This window comes from Emydura macquarii, unplaced genomic scaffold (genome assembly GCF_026122565.2).
Source record: "Emydura macquarii macquarii isolate MOO-44397 ecotype Brisbane River unplaced genomic scaffold, CSIRO-AGI_Emac_v2 contig_2687, whole genome shotgun sequence".
Classification (NCBI taxonomy): Eukaryota; Metazoa; Chordata; order Testudines; family Chelidae; genus Emydura; species Emydura macquarii.
In genome coordinates this window covers 1,057-22,393 of record NW_027132824.1, presented here as the reverse complement: position 1 = coordinate 22,393, position 21,337 = coordinate 1,057, and the positions used below count along the sequence as shown (strand labels likewise).

Sequence of the window (21,337 nt, the reverse complement as noted above, 5' to 3'; positions counted from 1 at the left end):
TACACAAATATGAGTGAAATTTGAATCAAGACCACTTGTTTTATTGAGCTGTCTTACAAGACACAGCATAGGAGAGATGTACTTAGATGACTCAGTTATCATACTTTGTTGTCTTAAATATGTTCTATGGCCAGTGTTCTGGAACGTTATAGGAACAAAGGAATTGCCATGAAGCAGCATCCTGTCTCCAGTGGTGGCCATTATCAGCTGTTTCAAAGACAGAAGAATTGTATGATAAATCATGGACAAAATTTACTCTTGACTCAGAAAGGCAGCAGCCAACCCATATCCCGAAGAATGAAGTCCTTATAAATATCAAAGCCATTATTTAATTCTGAAGAAATGTTTAACTAAATAATATCCAGAGGCAATGAATTCTACAGGCCAGCTAGTCATGTAAGTGGAAAGAGAGACAGGCAGAAAGCCATAGACAGGCACAAACACAAAAAAAGAAAAATTGATAGATAGACCGATAAATACTGTGAATCCCAAGGATTTATTTGTTTATACCTTAAAAAAACTGCTCCCAATAATAAATAACTATTTGGCAAGCATTTGTTGTTGTGTTGCACATTACTGTGATCCACTGTATTTCATCTCTATGTTCAAGAACAATGTTCATTTTTTCAAACATTTCTTGCCCAGAGTCCTTCTCAAAGCATCTTTCAGGTCTTTGTTCCTAAGGCTGTAGATGAAAGGATTCAACATGGGAATGAAAAGGGTATAAAACACAAACAGCACTTTTTCTTGGTACAGAGAAGATAGCCAAGTGGGCTGGGCATACATGAAAGCAGTGGTCCCATAAAATAAAGTCACAGCCACCATGTGGGAGGTGCAGGTGGAGAAGGCTCTGTGTCTGCCCTCGGCAGAGTGAATCCTGAGGATGGTGGAGATGATACAGATGTAGGAGATGAGCACAATCAGGGCAGTGCCGCTATGAGGGTAAACATCACAAGATTATTGACGTACGTGTCACTGCAGGACAGACTAATCAGGGGAGGGCCGTCACAGCAGAAATGATTAATCTCATTAGACCCACAATAGCTCAGCATAAAGGTGAAGCCTGTTTGCACCATGGAATTCACACAGCCGCAGATTTACGACCCTGCCACCAGCTGAACGCAAACCCACTTGGACATGGTGATGGGATACCGGAGCGGGTCGCAGATGGCGGTGTAGCGATCATAGGCCATCGCTGCCAGGAGGAACCCCTGGGTGGTGAGGAAGAGAACAAAGAAGAAGAATTGGGTGGCGCACCCGTTGTAGGAAATGGCTTTGTTCCCTGCTAGGAAACTCACCATGGCTCTTGGGGCGATGGTGAAGAAGTAGCAGAGATCTAAGAGCGAGAGGTTCATGAGGAAGAAGTACATGGGGGTGTGGAAGTGAAAGTTGGCTCTAATGAGGAGGACCAGGACGATGCTCCCCATCATAGTTACTATGTAAATCACCAGGAATATCACAAAAGGGATCATCTGATGAGCTGGACCATTTCCAAAACCCAGCAAGATGAATTCCGAGAGTGCTGTGCGGTTCCCCAATCTCACTGGCTCCATGGCTGTGAAATCCTTGGGAAAAGGAGTGAGATACAGATTAAAGAAAGGGCAAATGAAGAAGATGTAACTGAAGGGCTTAGTGAAAAGAAAAAGGATGGTGATGGAGAAAATACCCTGGTCTGAGGGCTCGGTAGTTCATTTTCCAGCTCTGCCACAGACTGTCTGTGAGGCATTGGCCCAGTCTCTTGGGCTGAGATTTCCAAAGCGGCCAAAGGGCATTGTGTGCTCAACTCACATTCAATTTCAATAGGATTTGGTCACCTCAGACGAGATTTATAAAAGTGTTTAAGGGCCTAGTAGAATTTTCAAAAGCACCTAGGTACCAAAATCTCATTGATTTCAAGGTCAGAAGGAGCCATTCTGATGAATACCTTTTCTCCTAAATACTAAAATACACTAAATTGATCATAAATACCTTTAAAAACTTGGGGTCTATCCCTTGAGCTTTTGTGAACATTTTCAGTTTTGCTATTTCTGCCTCTCAGTTCCCCTTTCTGAAAATGAAGATAAAGTTATTTCCTGATCTCAGAGGGTGTTGTGATGATAAATTCATTAATATTTTAAAATATTTTGGAAGTGCTCAAATGCTTTCCTTACAAGGGATACAAAAAGTATCTTGTGAGTAATTTTCAAAAAGAGCCACCCAACTCCCATTGACTTTCTGTAATATTTGGGTACTTAATTCACTAAAGTTCTATTGAAAATCTCATCCTAGAGAGATTGAATTTGTTGGCAAACGTGACTTTGACTTCACTGTAAGAAGATCAGGTTCTTGTAATCCATGTGAAACAAATTCCTAATGAAATCTGAGTTGCTCTTTTGGAAGGCATATTTTCAAGTGTAGCAGCCAAAGTAACCAACTTTTCCTTTCAGTTGTAACACAAAGCACAGCTACTCAGCCAAGTTGGACAATTGCAGAATCTATCCTCCCATGTGCAAAACCATTGATTTATAAAAAGGTGGCAGAACTGGGACTTTAACATCAGCTATTCCATTCCCTATCAGTCTAAGAATTAACATATTTGACTTATTTATTGGACTGGAGATAGGTTAGCACAGTACCTATGTTGGAAAAGGGGAGCAAAGAGGATGTGGGGAATTATAGAGCAACTTCAGTACCTGGAAAGATACTCGAACAAATTACTAAACAATTAATTTGTAAGCACCTAGAGGATAATAGGGTACTAAGCAGTGATTCATTTGTAATGCAGGAGATGCCTGGGCTAAGGTCCAGCAAGCCTGGCACAAATTAAGCCCTGGTTAGAAGGAATGGTAAGCATGGATTTGTCAAGAGCAAATACCACCAAACCAACCTAATTTCATAGAATCACAGAAGATTAGGGTTGGAAGGAACCCAAGGAGGTCATCTAGTCCAACCCCTGCTCAAAGCAGGACCAACCCTGACTAAATCATCCCAGCCAGGGCTTTGTCAAACCATCCCTTAAAAACCTCTAAGGATGGAGACTCCACCACCTCCATAGAGAACCCATTCCAGTGCTTCACCATCCTCCTCCTTCACCACCTGAAAAAGATTTTCCTAATATCCAACCTAGACCTCCTTCACTTCAACCTGAGACCCTTGCTCTTTGTTCTGTCTTCTGCCATCCTGAGAACAACCTTCCTGCAACCTTTGATACAAATGAATAGTTCATTGAATTTGGACACACCTTTTTCCTTTATTTGGGGAAAACCTGTTTATTGAGTCACCCTGACATGCCAGTTTTAAACTTCTTTTAGTCAGATTTAAAAACTTAATATCAGTGAGTATCCATAATTCCACACGCAGCATTATCACATGCATTTCTTAATGATATTATTGACTAACATGTTATCAATTTTTGATTGATACCTCACAACGCATATTTTGTACAAATATTATTGCAGTAGTGTGAGGGGTGTGAATACAGGGATGCCCAGATTCATAGTGGGTGCACGATTTGTTGAAAGACCATATTCAAAGCGTAGCTTTCAAATTGGGAGGATATGTCTAGAGGGGTCCCACTAGGTCCGTTGGAGAAGTAGGTATTAATACAAGAATTGGAAGGTGGGAAAGAAACTGGTTAAATGTGAGATTACAATGGATCATGATGAACGGTGAATTGTCAGGCGGAGGGAGATTACTAGTGGAGTTCTTTAGGGTTCAGTCTGGAGACCAATCATATTTACATCTTTCATAAATGAGCTTGGCAGAAAAAGTGGGAGTGTGCTAAAAACATTTGCGAATGACACAAAGTTGGGAAATATGACCATGATGAAGGAGGCCCAGAATATCATACAAAAAGATTGAATTACCTTGAAAACTGGAGTGATAGAAATGGGGAAGAAAGAACAACAGGACTTTTTGTTATAAACTGTAGACCCACCAGTGGGAAGCAACAGAATAGGAGAAAGACCCGGGTTTATTGGTCTATCACAGCATGACTTTGACCCACCAATATGATGCATCCATGAAAAAGGCTAATGACATCCTGGGATGCATCAGGCAAGGAATTTCAAGAAGAGATAGGGACATGTTAGTACCATTATAAAAGGCATCTGGTCGCCCATGTTTAAGAAAATTTAATTCAAACTGGAAGACGTGCACAGAAGGACTACTAGGATGATCGGACAAAATGGAGAACCTACCTTATGACAGGAGACTTAAGGATCTTGGCTTGTTAAGCCTAAGTAGATGAAGGCTGAAGGGAGATAGGACTGCTTTCTATAAATAGATCAGAGGGATAAACATCAAGGAAGGAAAGGAGTTATTTAAGTTAAGTTAAGGGCCAATGTTTCCACCTCCCCTTTCTGAAAGCACCCACCTCAGGTGCTTGGCCCCTTGCCCTGTCAGCCCCAGCGAGGCATCTCATGGCTCTTCCACTCGTAGACCAGGACCTAGCTACGTTGCCTCATCTATACCACTGGCCTTTTCGACCCAAGCAGCTAGTCAAAGCTTGGGGCCCTGTGGGCCAACCAGCAATGGAGACATTGTCTGTCCATCCAGCTAGTGGAGGGGTTTGTAGAGACGGGGCAGATCCAGCACCTCAGATCCCAAAGCTCCTCCCTTGAACTTTGAGGCATTTGGGATCCCAGCGTGGATTAGCGTCTGGGCTTGGGCCCTTTTCTGCTTTTCTGCCGTGTGGACACTTTCCTCCGAAGGGGAATATTTCTGCTCTGGACCTGAGTATGCCTCGATGCTACATCCCAGCAAAGTGCCCATCGTGTTCCTCTTCGTGTCAGTACACTAGCTCGCTGTGTCTGCCATGAGTGCTGGGTGAAGGTGGTTGGGAATTTGCCATTGGACCGATTTTCCAGTGTGAAATCAAGATGACAAAATCAACATTTTCCAGGAGAAAACTGTGATTTTTCAATGGTTAAGGTGAGTGTCCCTGTATCCAGTTCCAGCTGGCTCGGCAGAGCCACAAGAGCTTCTCAGTGCTGCCCAGGATTTCTGCCTTGGAAGCTCAGCCCTTAAAGGCAGAGTTCCCAGTAACACCCCTCTCCACCCTCAAATTCAATTTTGGAAAAAAAAAAAAGGATTTTCCATCTGGAAATTTTCAGTGACGGCTCCCTGGTCTAAAAAATTGGCCAAATGATAAAATCTAAGAAAAGGAAAACCAGCCAGGCTAACTGTTACAACCTGGCCGGGACCTGACTGTACCATCACCGGTCTGTTGTGAGAGGACCCATCACTGGTTTCAAGGGCTTCTAAGTCAGCTGTGTCTGGATAGATTCTAGCCCTTCTTGCTAGCTCTGGGATTCTAGGTCACACTCCCAAGCTGAGCCTTCTTGTCCGATGCCCTTCCTTTGGCCATAGGAGGCTGCCGTCCATCTGCTCTAGACCTCAAAATCCGGGTCTGACTTCTAATTTAACCCCTTTGGGCAAAATGTGGCAGGAAAACAAGGAACACAGGCTGAGTAAAAGGGTTCTTAACCACAGACACTTTATTCTTAAAGCCCACAAGACTTGGATACTATGTGCCCCCTCCCTTGCCAATAATTCCATAGATATGATGGCACAGAGTTTAGGATTTCATGCCATCATATCCCACACAAGCAAACAATAAACCAACCCCCATCATGATCCATGCAGAGATTTATACGCCGAAAAGGAGAAGAGCCAGAGACCTTAGGAAGTCCACTACACTTTGATCTGGCTACTGATTTGATGTGGAAGAGGCTCAGATAGCCTGGAGATGGGTGGCAGTACAAAAACCTAAGTTAGAAACATAGATAGATAAATAGATTACGATCTCATTCCCACTAGTGTAAATCTACAGCAAACCCATTGACTTGCGTATGTCTGCATTTTTGCCAATGCAAATATCCCTTTGCATGCAAAGAGATTGCAAAGCATGTTCTCACAGAGACATTAATGTCACCCATTGATTACATTTCTATACAAACCCACTACAGGACAGACCCAAGAAAGAAAACAACAGAACACCACTGGCCATCACCGACAGCCCCCAGCTAAAATCTCTCCAGCACATCATTAAGGATCTACAAGCTATCCTAGCAGACGACCCCTCACTTGCTCAAGCCATGGAAGGCAGACCTATCCTTGCTTACAGACAGCCCCCCCAAGCTGAAGCAAATCCTCACCAGCAACCGTACACCATATAACAAGAACACTAACCCAAGAACCTATCCCTGCAACAAACCCCGTTGCCAACACTGCCCGCACATTGACTCTAGTGACACCATCACAGGTCCTAACCACATCAGCCACACCATCAGGAGCTTATTCACCTGCACATCTACTAATGTAATATATGCCGTCATGTGCCAGCAACGCCCCTCTGCCATGTACATTGGCCAAACCGGAATGTCACTACGCAAAAGAATAAATGGACACAAATCAGACATAAAAAATGGTAACATCCATAAGCCAGTAGGAGAGCACTTCAATCTCCCAGGACACTCTGTACCTGACTTGAAAGTTGCCATACTTCTACAAAAAAAAACTTCAAAAACAGACTTCAGTGAGAAACTGCTGAGCTAGAACTCATCTGCAAACTTGACACAATCAAACTGGGTCTAAAAATAGGGACTTGGAATGTTTATCTCAGTACAAGAAGTAATTGTCACTGTTCACACATTCTCACCTTCTAATCAATAGTTGTGAATAGGTCTCATCTACTCTAACTAAATGGACTTTGTTACCAGTTGCCCTCCCCATTGTTGTTCCTTACCCTTGGATGTATATGTATATATACCACCTATCTGATTTCTATTTCATGCATCTGACGAAGAGGGCTGCAGTCCACGAAAGCTTATGCCTGCAGAAATTTGTTAGTCTTTAAGGTGCTACAGGACACTCGTTTTCTATACAAACACAGAATGAAATCACAGTCAAAGGAAAAAGATGGACCTTTAATTTTTAGTGGATAACCTCCACCTTGTCAGTTTCCACAGGGAAGCTTTGATCTCCTTGTTTCTCATGCTATAGATGAAGGGATTCATCACTGGAGGCAGCACGGAATAGAAAACAGCCACCACGAGATCCAGCCGTGACGTCGTGCTGGAGAGGGGTTTCAGGTAGGCAAAGCAACCAGTGCAAACTATCAAGGAGAGCACAGTGAGGTGAGGCAGGCAGGTGGAGAAGGCTTTGTGCCGGCCCTGCTCAGAGGGGATTCTCAGCACTGTGCTGATGATCTGAACATACGACACAATTATAAGAACAGAGCAGCATAAGGCTAAGCCCACACTAAAGAGAATGATCCCCGTTTCAGTGAGGTAGGAGTCAGAGCAGGAGAGCTTAAGTAGCTGGGGAATTTCACAGAAGAACTGATCCACCTTGTTACCTCTGCAGAAGGATACTGCAAATGTGTTCCCAGTGTGCAGGGCACCATAGAGAACACCGCTGGCCCAGGCCCCGGCTGCCATTTGGACACAAGCTCCCCTGTTCATCACTCTCTCGTAGTGCAGTGGCTGGCAGATGGCGACGTAGCGATCGTACGCCATGATGGTGAGAAGGAAAAATTCTGCTCCTATCAAGAAGAGGGGGAAAAAGACTTGGGCAATGCATCCAGCGTAAGAAATGGACCTTGTGTTCATGAGGGAATTGGCCATGGATTTGGGGACGGTGACAGAGATGAAGCCAATGTCCAGGATGGACAGGTTCATCAGGAAGAAGTACATGGGGGTGTGAAGGTGGTGGTCGAGGGCTATGACTATGATGATGAGAAGGTTTCCCATCAAGGCCACCAGGTAAAGCACTAGAAACACCACAAAGTGCAAAATCTGCAGCTCCCGCACCTCAGAGAATCCCAGGAGCAGGAACTCGGTCACGGTGGTTCCGTTGGACATTTTCTTCCTCAGCACATTGTGTCCTGCCTGTGGAGGGAAGGAGAAGGGCAACGGTGAGGATTAGAGTGACCGAGGGAATGACCCTGATTCCTCTCTCCATAATAACTGACGATGTGACTGTCCGAACACAGCCCTGATCACATCCACTGAGCAGGGGCGGTGAGGGCTCCTCGCTGCGGGGAATGAGACGACTAGTCCGGTGCGTTATCCCACTGATGTCAATCCGCACACGTCTTGGAAGCTGGGTCAGTTCACACCTGTGAAGATCTGAGCCACGACCTGGCATCGCTCAGCTACTGCTGTGTTGTATTGTTTCCCTTTGTGACTTTGTGTCTGTGCTCTGCGGGTCAGTGGAAATCAGGACACCTGGGTTCTGTTCTTGGCTCTGCCACTGACCTGCTGTATGACCTTCACACAGTCACTTCCCCTCCCTGGGACTCTCTTTCCCTCCCTCCCTTTCTCTGCCTGGTCTACTAGGACTCTGAGCTCTTTGTGTGTGTGGGCTGTGTATCATTATGTGTATATTCTGTGCACCTAGTTACAGTATTTGTGCTCAGCTGCCAGCAGTGATGGAGCCTGGATATGGTGCTAAACAAAGAGGTTTCTAGTCCCAGTGACCTCCTCCCTGTCCAGCTAAGCTCCATGACAGGATAGACAGATCTGGCTGCTGGGTGCAACTCTGAAACTGGGTTCAAAGCTCCTAGTCCCTATAACACATATTCTGTGGGTATCGGCTTTGCCATTTCTCAGTTTTACTTTCCTTTCAAACAGAAATCAAACAGCTGCAACCGAATCAATGGGTTTCCAGTTATGATGTTATTAGCCAACATTAAAGTTTCCCCACCCTTGTCTGAAGTTTAAGTCTGGTTGGAAATTTTCAGTTAAATTTTGGTTGGTTGGTTGGTTGCTTGCTTTTTTGGACGGAAAATTTGGGTTTACAGCAAAACAACGTTTTTCTCACCATGTGTCTGTTTTCATTGAAAATCTGTTTTGCTGGAAAACTGAATACTCAACAAGCAATCCTGTTTGGTTTTCATCTTAAATTTACACTTTTCAGCTGAAAGTTTTGAGTTGCCTAAAGGAGAAAAAAAATGGGTTTGGGGTTTCTGATGAAAAGTTGACATTTTCGAAAGGAGGAATTTTTGTTTCTTCTGACTGTCTGTAGTTGTTTGAGTAACTTATCAGTGAAATCCTTAACGAGTGCTGACAGGAATTCTGATTCGTGTTCTTTAAATTTCCCTTGTATGCTAATCCCCACACATATAATTAATGGAAATAGCACACTTACTGTACTGGCCTCTGTGGATGTTTCCCCAAGAGGTGAGGAATCTGGTCGTCCACCTCCAGGATTCTTCGGTCATTATCTATCTATCTATCTAGATGCCAAGGACACAAGTGTGTAAGAGTCCTTTCACCCCTCACTCTGAGCATGACCTGACAGAACTAGACTCAGACCGGTTGCTCTCTGCAGCTGAGCAGTGTGTAGCTGGCTTTGAGCGTCACTGGCATTAAAGGAGCGATGCTGCAGGAAGGTGATTTACCCATGTCTATTTCCTAAGGGCTTGTGGGACTAACCCCTGAGAGACCTGAACAGCTCAGAAGCAGAGGCCCAGAGGCAAAACCTCATGGACTCATCCATTTTAAAGCCAAAAGGGATCGTTCTGCTCCCCTAGTCTGACCCCCTGCCTAGCCCAGGCCCTAGGATCTCCCCCAGGGTTTCCTGACTCCAGCCCAGCTTCTGTGCTTTCTGTGGGCCGGGATTACCAAGGGATTTGGGCACCTAAAGGTGGGACAGGTATATACTGGGATTTCCCAAAGCTCCTAAGTCTGCCAGGTAGCTAAATCCCATGGACATCCAATGGGATTTAGGCATCTAACTTGCTGAGGTGTTACTGCAAATCCCACAAGGCAACTGTCAGCTTCTTTAGATGCCTAAACCCCTTTGTAATTCTGGCCCTGGGTCTCTCTTGGCATCTTCCAAGGCCTGGGCTTCTCTTGACTTTCAGAACTATGAAGGCTGGGATTTGCAGAGGAGCCTAAGGGAGAGTAAGGCATGCACGTCTTGGGGGCCTAACTCCCTTAGACCGCCTTGACAATCCCAGCCTACAACGATAACAAGGGCAGCCAGGCAGCAGGGGCTATAGAGAGGAGGTCAAGTCACCTGGAGATCTTGTGATCTAAGTCCAGCTGCGCAGATGAATTACCTCAGCTCTCCATGCCTCAGTTGGCCCAACTGTAACCTGGGGAAGAAGACCTGGCTCTGGAGGAATAGTTCATAATGGATGGTGTAAATAAGGGCTTATGCAAAACTTAGTTTTATTTGAACTCTGCCTGGGGTCTCCTAGCCCCTGTACAACCAGAGCAAGAGCCTTGGGTCCGGCAAATGTAAATGGGAGTGGTTCCCCCTGGGCTTTGTCTGTGGGTCTGGGAGCCCAGGTGGGGGCCGCCCCTCACTCCCCGGATGGGGTGGCCGCATGGCCGGAGTCAGACTGCTGTTAGCCCTGCCCTGGGGGGCAGAGAGTGGGGGCAATCAGAAGCTCCTGACGTGATGAGGGAGCTCACGTCCCATTGACTCTCACCTCTCAGCTGCTGGTTCAATTTCAGACTTTACATTTCGAGTTTTAAATCTTATTTTTCATATTTTTCAACTTTTATTTACTTTGTTTCTTTTATATTTGGAAGTTTTTAAAGTTTTGAGTTTTAAAGTGTATTTTATATGCTTTGAAACTTTTTACAAGTATATTATTTTAATGTAATTGATATTTCTTTTATTTTCTGGCCCAATCCCTCCAGCCAGGCCTGTGGCCACTCCCCTCACAACCAGACAGCCCCTCCAGTCATACCTCTGGCCCCCCACACTCTAGACCGACCCCTCCAGCCAGCCCCATCCTCACCCCCTTGTCATGCCAGACCAGCCGCCTACCCAGGCTTCTCACCCCCCACAATCTGGCCAGCCCCGTCAGGCAGACCCTTTGACCCCCCACTTTGTCAGCCCCTGTAGCTAGTACCCTCGCCCCCCCTTCTCTCACCAGACCTGTGGCCTGACCCCTTGCCTCCCACTCTGGCCAGCCCACACAGCTGGACCCCTCAACCCCCCGCACACTCCAGCCAGACCTGTTTGCCCCCTACTCTGTTCTGCCTCCCCAGTCACTTCAGCCCCTCCATTCTGGGCAGAACCCCCCAGCTGGATCCCCTCCCTTCCACTTTGGCCAGGCTTCCCAGCCAGCCCCTAGCCCCCCTACACTCTGGCCACTGTGTGTCTGCCAAGCGCTGGGCATGGGGAGGGGGGGTCTGTTGCTGTGTGTCTAAGCAGTGCCTGCCACAAAGGGGTGCCAGTCCCTGAGCAGCTGTGCAGTGCTTGGCACAAGGGAGCGTCCAGCCCAGGTGAGGCAAATCTGGTTAAATTAGGTTAATTAACCTGCACCTGGGGAGAAGCAGGGCTGGAAAGGTTGATGGAGCCCAGCTGGGAAGGAACAGGTGGGGCTGGTATAAAGCCAGGAAGTTGGCAGCCGTTGCTCCCTGGGAGAAGGGGCAGGGGGTGTTTGGGGCTATGGAGTGAAGCAGTGAGTCCCTGGAAGGAGGCAGTTTGGGCTGGTAAGCCCAGAGAGGGGGTGAGCCGGCAGAGCTCCAGGGAAATAGTGAGAGGGGCTGGCAGCAAGCAGCCCATCGTTGCTAGACAGAGGGTCCCCCTGGACTGGACCATGCAGTAGCGGGTGGGCCTGGGTTCCCACCCCACCCACTGGGGCAGCGGCACAGACCCGGCCATGGAGCAGAAGGCTGCCTCGGACAATTGTCTGCTGGGACTTTCCTACCCTGGAAGGGGAGGATTTTAATGACCTGGCCAGAGGGACAAGCCATGAAGATAGAGCACTCTGAGTTTCAGAGACACGGCGGGGCGCATGGATGAGCAGCGGAAGGAGGTGCTGGGCCTGGAAGGTGAGACTCCCCAGGCACCCTAGCGGTGAGTAGACCCCGTGATGGTCCCGAGCTCTGTTACTGTTTGTCTGTGCAGCGCTGGCACGCCGGTGTCCTGCTCTCTGTGGCTCTGTGTGTCTGGGTGGCACCCGGCCAGGTGGGGTCCTGATCTCGCTGGTACTGTTTGTCGGTGCAGCCCCTGGCAGAACAGGGCTCCGGTCTCAGTTGGGCCTCCAGGCGCTACCATGATATACGCAATAAGTATAAATGAGATCTGCCAGGCTGGCCTAGACCTGGGGCACTTGACTTGAGGCTGTCCTAGGAAACCTTTCGCCCTAGGTCTGCAGGCTGAACGCTGCCCAGATTGCGAGCAGCCAAGAGCCATGGCATTCAGAGAAAAGGGCTGCAGCCCTTGGGGGTCATTTTCACCAGCGAAGGATCTGGGCCAGGGTTCTTCAGAAAGATGCAGAGACCTTTCCTCCTGCAAAGGCTGCTCGTGCGGGCGCAGTGCTGGGCTGCGTTCCAAGAGCTCTCTGTGAAGGAGAGGTGCCCGGGTGTGTGCACATGGCGTGTTAACAGACAAGCTGCCAGTATGCAGCGCTCAGCGACGTGTAGCAGAGTTCCTGCCATTTGTAGGAGCAACAAAACCTGCTGTTGTGGGCAGATTGCAACTCGGGAGACTTGGGTTCAAGATTTGCCACAGACTGCCTGGGTGACTTTGGGTGAGTTACCTATGCTGGGCATGTCAAAGGAGCATCTGTCAACCTCTCTGCTGCTCAGCCTGTGAAATGGGGATGAAAACCCTTCCGTCCCTCACAGGAGTGAGGTTAGATGCACTGGTGTAAATGAGGGGCCATGGAGGAACCCAGAGCGATGCATGCACTCAAGTAGAAATGGTGTCTTTCCAAGGCTCCTCACACTTCCCCTAACCCTCCACTTAGCTCAGCCAGATGCCAGGAAAAAGAACCTTTGAAATTAAGCTGGTCAGGAATTTTCTGGTGTTTTGTGTGTGTGGATCTCTTCAATTGTTTTTTTGTTTTTTGGGGGTTTTTTGGGGGGGACATGTTTTTGGTAGGCTAATGCCATTTTTTCTAAAACAGAACTGCTCATTAAACAGTGTTGCTTCAATGAAACACCTGACCCAGAAAAACAGATATTTGGTTACAAATTTTCTAGATTGTCGAAACATCATATTTCAATCTTGTCACAACAGAAAGTTGTAAGGTTTTTGGGTGAAAACAGCTCTTGGTTTAGACATTTTAAAAAGGGGAGAAGGTCAATATTGACTGAAAAAACTTTGAAGTGATCAGAATAAAACATTTATTTTCCCCCAAGTGAATTTTTGGCAGTTCACACTGTTGAAATTTTGATTTTTTTCGTTCTGACAAATTTCAAAATGTTAAAAATTCTCATGAGACGGGAAAACGGTTTTCCACCCAGCCCTGCTTTGAAAGGAGACCTGCTCACATGTAGTCTGATAGACATGCACCTTGGCGTCTACACATTACAGCCAGAAGCCAAAGTGAATTTGCTCAGTGTAAAAAGACCTAGGGGCATTAACTGCAATGGTGCTTTGGTGAGTTTTGCCAGCTGGGGATATGACCTGCCTATGTTAGAGCTGTCTCTGTACCTACAATGTAAAGAAGTGTCTGTGTTAGAATTTAGCCAGGAAATGAAGGTTCAAACCTCTGTTTTGATCGAATGGGCCGTGACCTCGCCAATGGCCATGACTAATGACCCAAGCACTGCATTGACGCCCTGCACACTGACTCAGAGAGTACATCTACACAGGGATAAAAGACTTGCCACGCAGCCACGGCTGGCACAGGTCAGCTGCAGGTTTTTGATCCCTGTGTAGACATATGCAGAGAGAACAGGGCTATCTACTGAGACCCCCACTCTCTTCCCTCCAGCACAGTGCCACCTAGGACTTTCCTGGGACATTGGGATTAGCACTGACTCCAAGCACATCCGAGTGGGTCACCCGCTCCACGCTCTGCAAAGCAGCATCTTCTAGCAGAGCACTGGGCTCAGACTGACTGGCGGGGCGGAGTGGGCTGCATGTGTGGAGAGGCCGGGCCTGAGAAAGCAGCCAGATCAGTGTTCTGTCAGAATTGGTGCATTCAATGAAGCAAGGTGCTTTCATGTACTGGTCTTTGCCAGCACCAGGTGCAATCTGCAGGAGTGCTCCATTCAAGCAAGGCCCCCCGGGCTCTCCTCACTAAAGAAATACGTGGGTCGTCTTCACTTTGCCCAAACCTGGCTTCTAATAATGTCCCCTGGAGGCATCATCATTATGTGCTTAAAAACCCAGCAAAAGTCAACAGCTTAATATTGGCGCAGCTGTGAGCGACCTTGAGGGAGAGAAATACACAAGGGGCCGGGCGGGGGGAGTGAAGAGGAGGAATGGCAGAAACAAGGTGGAAGGTTATAAGATGCTGCAGAGAGAAAAGCTATGTCAGAGCTGAAGGAGAAATTTAAACAAATGAGTCATAGAAACAAACCCCCACCCCTCCACCCCCTCAGATAGACACTGAGGAACAAGGAGATGAAAGACACCCTGATGAGACGGGGTGGGGGGGGCAGGAAACTGCCCAGTCCTGAGCTATGATTTATCCTGCCTTCAGCAGGAGTTGCCTGAGAACTGGCTGACTTGGAGATGGTTCTCAGGACTCCTAGTTCTATCTGTGGCTCTGGGAGGATTGTAGGGATCTAACGCTTGAACTCCTGGGTTCTAGCCCTTCTTCTGGGGGTGTTTGTTCCAATACTCTTATGGCTAGAGAAGCACAGCTTGGCATGCGTGACTCTTGGATTGCATTTCTCTTTCATGGGGTAAGAGCAAGGTGGGGTGTGGGGTCAGGACTCCCTAGGTTCTTTTTCCATCTCAGCCACAGACTCACTGTATGACCTTGGGCAAGTCACTTGGCATTCATTTCTCCATGAGGGTTATTTTCTGACTGCACAAAACCCAGGGCGGCAAGGTTAAATCCATTCAGGCCTGGTTGGAGGTGGGGCTGCATTCCCAGAGGCCATAAAAAAGCCATTCTGACCGCTGGCGGGGAGGGGCATGGGATTAGCATCGTGGGGCAGGAGCTGTGTCTTTGTTCTGTATTTGTACAGCCCCTGGAGCAATGGGGTCCTGGGCCGTGACTGTGGCTCTTATGTTCTAAGGCAAAAAGGAAAAGGAAAAACAGAATTTCAGGATTCTATAAGAAGGGATCCCAGGGAAGAATCCAGCATGTTTGACGTTCTTTAGGGACTTAGCAACGGGCAAAGTGCATCAGCCCATTGGTTTGTCCATGCCCTTCTCCCACCCCTTGGAACTGTCCACGCTCTTCATCTCCTACAAAGAAAATTATGTATGTCACCCTGTGGTCTTATTTTTGTAAACCCCCACCCCGTCCCCTGCTATGCCACACAAACTCGTCTTGTTTCCCATCAGCGCGTCCGTCTTTGGAGCACACTCTGTCCCTCTGTCTAGTGCCACACTCAGCACAATGGGTCCATGAACCTTGACAGGGATCCTGGACAGGCCCTTCAGTGCTAAAAAAGACCATGCTCAATATTTCACAAGGGAGGCTGGATCTGTGGTGAGGGCGCTGGAGTGGGACTCCAGACAGCCCGTCTCAGTTCCCAGCTCTGCCGTAGACTCCCTGTGTCATTTGATCTGTGTGTGCCTTAGTTTCCCATCTGTAAAATGGGGATAATGAAGCCTCCTTTGGAGATTTAGAGCATCAGCTCCTTAGGGCAAGGACTGACCCTGCACAGTATTTGCCACCATGGAGCCAGAGCTCTAGGCATTGTTAGAGATACACATGGCGTTAAATAGGACAGGTCCCTGACTGCTGTGAATCTGCTCTACCTGCCCTGGAGTCCATGGACCAGATTCCCCAACTGGAGTGAACCAGCCGTAGCTCCGCTTGAGTCAGTGGTTCAGATGTCAAAGTGGCCATCTCTATATGCAGTGAGATTTCTATACATTTCTGGCCCAGTAGAATTACTTTCACTTTTTATTTGCCAGTCTCATAAATGGGTCCAGTCCTCTCCACTCACTGGTTTGCAGGTTTCTTTTTAATTTGCACACCAAGAAGAAGCACAAGCAACTTGGAGACAAATTCCAATCAAAGAGCTAAGGATGAAAAACAAAAACATCCCTCATTTTAGTCCTAGGTTTAGGTTTTATACACATTGAATGGAGCTCAAAATTCAAATGCAACAGATGCAGAAGACACAATACCTATGTACAACAAGTCCAAAATACAGTGCCTGTGAGGAGTGTAGAGTTCTCACAGCCATTAAATCTCCTAGTAGCATGTTTTCTTCCTTTTTTATTTCTCTTTCTATCTCTCTGTCTGAGTAGAGGGTAACATTTACAAAACCACCCAAGTGACTGAGCAGAGTAAGCCCATTTTCAAAAGCCATTAAGAAGCCCAGTTCTCCCTGGGAGCTAGGTGTTTTTGAAAGATCCCACTGGGTGCCTAAATATCTCCTAAAAAGTGGCCTAAGCTCTAGATTTACAAAGAGGATGAGGTGCCTAGTGGGATGCACTAAGTAAGTCAGGTGCTGCTGACATTGGGTCCGTGCCAGCTGATGAAGGGAATTATTTTCTTCCTTTTTTTGAGTTTGCAGAAGATGCTGCCCTGGCTTCTGTAGATTTGTGCAATGAGGCTGAGATTTTCAAAGTCAACTAGAAGATTTGGTTCTCCAATTCCTGTTAATTTTAATGCAGACTGAGTGTGCCTATCCTTTAGGCAGCTTTGAAAATATCAGCCTGAAAGCATGTCCAAGACAGCTAGATGCTTTTAGGAGCACTCTATGATTGGTAGAGCTCCAGATATGACAGGTAGGGCTCTATGCGGAAGGAGAGAGACAGACTCTCACAGAAGCCACATAAGAGCCACGCGGATGAATTTGTAGACATTTCAATGCTCACACACATGCTGCTTCTGCAGATGCAGCACATCAATGTGCAGTCATCTGACCCCCTCTCAGTTTCCGCAGAGCCCCTTGTTCCTCAGTGTGTAGATGACCGGGTTCAGCACGGGTGTGGCTACATAGCCGTAGAGATGCACAGCGGTCCCCAGCACTTTGCTCTGACGTGGCTGCATGTAGACCAGGATGCAGGGCCCAAAGAACAGTGTCACCACTGTCAGATGTGAGGCGCAAGTGGAGGCTGCTTTGCTTCGCCCTTCAGATGAGTTCATCTTCAGGATAGAGTAGACGATGCGGACATAGGATATGAGGATGAGGAAGAAGCAGGTCATGGGCACCAGGCCAGTGTTGGTAAAGGTCACGGTCTCGATAATGTACGTGTCTGCACAGGCCAGCTTGGCCACGGAGAAGATGTCACAGAAGAAATAGTCTACCGTATTGGGCCCGCAGTAGGGCAGCGTGAAGGTCAGGCTGGTGAGAATGGTGGCGTGGAAGGAGCTGCCGGCAGCCAGGATGGTGCACACCCTCCAGTTCATGATGATCAGGTAGCGCAGCGGGTGGCAGATGGCCACGTACCTGTCAAAGGCCATGACGGTGTAGAGCAGGCCCTCGGTGCTGCCTAGGAACTGGAAGATGAAGAGCTGGGACATGCACCCTCCCAGCGAGATGGTTCTACTCTTGGTCCAGAGGCTGATCAGCAATTTAAGGGTGCTGATAGAGGCGAATCCAAGGTCCAGCACAGAGAGATTGCAGAGGAAGAAGTACATGGGGGTGTGCAGGCAGGAGTCAGCGAGGATGGCTGAAAAAATGAGCAGATTGCCCAGGAGGGTGCTGAGGTAGAAAGCTAAGAAGCTGATGAAAAGAATGGTCTCATGGACTTTGGTGTTGGGGATCCCTAACAGAATGAATTCCGACACCACAGTGCGATTCTCCATTTCCATGCGAGACGGGGTCATACCTGGAAGCACAGAGAGAATGCAGCCAGATTAGCAATCTGCACACCACAATTTAATGTACAAGGGTAAACCTTTCTAAGCATCATAATTTAGGTGAAAGTGAGTGGAGAATCAGGACTCTAATATTTCATTGATTCTATTTCATGCTACTCAATTTAATTTTCCTTTCTTCTTTTCCATTCAACCATCTTCTATCTATTCAGTTCTTATTGATCATACCAGGAAGAAGTACATGGGGGTGTGCAGGTGGGAGTCACCAAGGATGGCTGATAAGATGAGCAGGTTGGAGTCAGGTCCTCACTGTATAGTGCAGAATGCAGAAGGAGGAAATGTCTGCCTTGAAGTTTTACCATCCAAAGACGAACAGACAAACGGGATGTCCTACTCTCTATTCCAGTTTCTTCTCTTCTCTCCTTTCGTTTTCTAATTTCTTCAATTCTATTCTATATGGACACTTACTACGGTGATAAAGATGGGTTATTTTAGAGCCTTCCATTGGTGGATGAGGGGATGTGACTAATATTTATCATATGTGGTTTGTTCTTTCTCTCACCCTCTCTGCACAGGGATTATTGGGTGTGCAGTGGAGTACTTTGTTTTGGCAGGGATTCATTTTTATCAATGTAGGTGCTGCTCTGTGTTTGTGTTAAAGGAGAGGGTGAGGATGCAACATACGAACAAATGAATCTGATGAAGTCCCAGCTTTGTTACTGATATGAATTGTTTGGGTGTTTTATAGGAAAAAGGAAAAAGAGGAATAACAACAGCTTGTTATTGGTTCAGCTGATCAGCAGGCTCCCACAACAGAGATTTTTAAGGAGGGAGATCAGATTTGAAGGCCAAAAATGAAGAGACTTTTGTCCCACCATGAGAGGTGCTTTGGAAGGGAGAAGCTGCCGTGTTGGGGTTATCACCTGCTGGCTACACTACACATGCAGAGAGTGACAAGCCGGTGGGACAGAGCTCTACCACCATGTTAAATACTTTATGAGTGGGAGAATCTCCACACCAGCTCTTAGGTGGGTGTAACTGGCTGCATTGGAAGACCCAGCTGAATGGAATTTTCCTCTTGCCCCTGGCCGTGACTCCTGTGTAGAAGCGTCCAGATTTTTACCCAAAACAGCACATCACACAGGAGAGGTGCTCGGTCTGTGCTTTTGTTATAGGTAGCCAGGGATGTCCACAGCCTATTGTCACAGGCTGCTGCAGAGCCCCAGAGCTTTTTCACAGCTTCCCACAGACTTTAGGCTGTCCATAGTCTTTAAATCACCCAAGGTCCCTTTGGGACCTGGTCTCTCAGCCCCTCCAGGCTCCTGGTTTGAGTCCTCAGCAGAGTCACCAATTAACTGAGATTTTGCATCATTTTAGAGGACACTCACAGACCCCCAGGACCAGCAGTTCAGCTGGCATAAATAAGGGTAGCAGTATTAAATGGAAAGGGCTGGATCTTCATTTCCACCAGGCTGCAGATTCTCCTCTCACTTGGAATGATCTGAATCCTGAGTAACTCCATTGGGTTCAATGGGGCTGATTCCCCTCTGTCACTCACCCTGGTGGTGTAAATCAGGACTAACTCCATTGGACTCAAAGGAGCTATGTAAATTTACTCCAGCTGAGAATCTAACCCATAAATGATGAGGGGACATGGGATGTTAATTACCATCTAGTCTCTCCTGCTGTGTAACACAAGCCAGTGAATTCCACCCTGGAGTGTGAAATGGAAGTGAACTGGACCCGGTATTCAGCTTTCTTCTTGGTTTGTATTAGCCACTGCTCCTGTGCCCCCTTCTGTCTCTTTGGGCTCCTGGATGTATTCATGCAGTTGTGTGATTATTTGTGAGGGTGAAAGTCAGCGCTGTGCAGATGGACAGCGTAGGTCCTGTGCACCACTTGGGATCACTTTTTGCAATCCAGTACAGAGTGGCAGTATTGTGGTCTCCAGCAACTCCAGGAAGGTCATGGCCCCAATGTTCTGGGTGCTCTTCAGACACAACGTGAGACAGTCCCTGCCTTTCAGAGTTCACAAACATAGGAAGGGTTACCAGCCCATTTTACAAGGGGGAACTGAGGCACAGAGAATTGGAGGGTGAGATTTTCAAAGGAGCCAGGCTCCCAAAACTCATTCTAGTGCAGTGGGCTTTGGGCTCCTAACTCCTATTGGCTTTCTTGAAAATCTCAGACTGATTGAATTGTCTGAGGTCACAAAAGGAGTGTGTGGACGGGACAGGAATGTGACCCAGCAGTCTAGGATTCCAGTCAGAGGATTACCCCCAACACCATCCCTTCTCTTTCCACTGGGATGAACATCACTCTGCGTCTTGCTGGGTCCCAGGCATGTTCTCTTACCCAGCCCTTTGCACAACCAGTGTTCGTGGGGGGAAAGGATCTTTAGAGAATTAAGGTTGATTTAACTTAACAACGCTGCTCCTTCACTAGCCATGTAAGGCTTGTCTTGCACCTCTGCTGTGCCTCGATGCTAAAGGCTTAGCAGTGGTTAGCTACATCGCTGGCATAGCCTGTAACCTAAACCAGGCCATAGACCCCACACACAGAGGGTGTGACAGAGCCAGGGAAGCAGGGCTGTGTTAGGGGTTTGTCAGCACTGAGCTCATGGATCCGTTAGCTGCTGCCATAGCAGAGCAGTGTCAGTAAGGCCCTTTGCAATTCTTTTCATCACTGTCATTTCTTGCTGGTCATGTGGTGGGCATCTTATTTGGGAGCCGGACTGAAGTGGCAGAAGGCAGAAGTTATAATTAGTCTGTAGACAGAGTATCCCAGCTCAGTCATAACATACCATGATATGCAAACACCTTTGGGGTTAATTAAAATGCAGGTGTTCTAATGAATGCCCAGGGGGCCCTTATCACTGTGCTGGGTAGCAGCTCCGACCTTATCCTTGGCTGGCACCAGCTGAGTTCCATGTGTCATTGCCATGAACAGCAGGGCCGGAGCTGCATTTTACTCTTTTTATTTGTATTCTCACTACTCTTATCAGAGGCGGCTGGGACCTGCTGATGGTGGGCAGAGGCCATGGTTCCAAGACAAACACACAGACTTTACTCTCAGCTGTCCCTCCCTGCAGCTCCCACAGCAAAGTGTTTGCTTCTCCGTCTCCCCGGGGTCGCACCTTGCAGCCTGCTCCAGGAGCTGCTGGCCAGGGAGGGGGCCTGGCCAGCAAACCCTGGCAGAAATCTGCATGGTCACCTGACCCCTCCTCCCCCACCCTGTGTCGTCTCTGAATCTTGTCATTGGTATTATGGTCAGACCTACAGACTGGAACTCAGATGTGGGCCCCTTTCTGCTGGGTGTTGCACGAACACATAGTAAGAGACTGTCACTGTATGAAATGGATACACATTAAATGGATGAGGGAGACAAAGGATTTAATGGTCCCTGTTTAATAGATGGGGAAACAGAGGCACAAAGCAATTCAGTGACTTACTCAAGGTCAAATAGGGAATCTTCCACAGAACCTGTACTTGAACCCAGATCTCCTGTGTCCCACTCCTTTGTCCTAGCCACAAGATAATGTTTTGCAAATAATCCCATGGCTCTTTAAATATAGGTGTGTTGAGCTGATACAGTTCTCAGTTACCAAACGATATAGCAACCTGCTCTCCCTCCTTCTCCCTCTACAGCCATCCAGTGCCCAGGGCCTGGAGGTCAATGCAGCTTTCCCATTGTCCATCA

At 47.5% G+C, this 21,337-nt stretch overlaps 2 protein-coding genes and 1 pseudogene across 2 annotated transcripts; all 3 read right to left on the bottom strand.

Annotated features, from left to right (window-relative positions):
• Positions 1-618: 618 nt before the first annotated feature.
• LOC137164727 (olfactory receptor 9S13-like) lies at positions 619-1,553 on the bottom strand (annotated as a pseudogene).
• Positions 1,554-6,908: 5,355 nt separating this feature from the next.
• LOC137164724 (olfactory receptor 14A16-like) lies at positions 6,909-7,844 on the bottom strand. Its single transcript, XM_067565662.1, has one exon. It carries the CDS (start codon positions 7,842-7,844, stop codon positions 6,909-6,911), a length of 936 nt encoding a protein of 311 aa, XP_067421763.1.
• An 8,903-nt stretch (positions 7,845-16,747) lies between these two features.
• Positions 16,748-17,649, bottom strand: LOC137164729 (olfactory receptor 10D3-like; the record flags this gene model as incomplete). The annotated part of the gene is made up of 2 exons (XM_067565665.1): positions 16,748-17,189; positions 17,268-17,649. Coding segments are annotated over 2 exons (824 nt in total), but the record flags the coding sequence as incomplete, so codon positions are not given.
• Positions 17,650-21,337: the final 3,688 nt, after the last annotated feature.

Excerpts from the sequence above, each read along its gene's own strand:
- LOC137164724 (XM_067565662.1), bottom strand. The coding sequence starts at position 7,844 with ATGTCCAACGGAACCACCGTGACCGAGTTCCTGCTCCTGGGATTCTCT.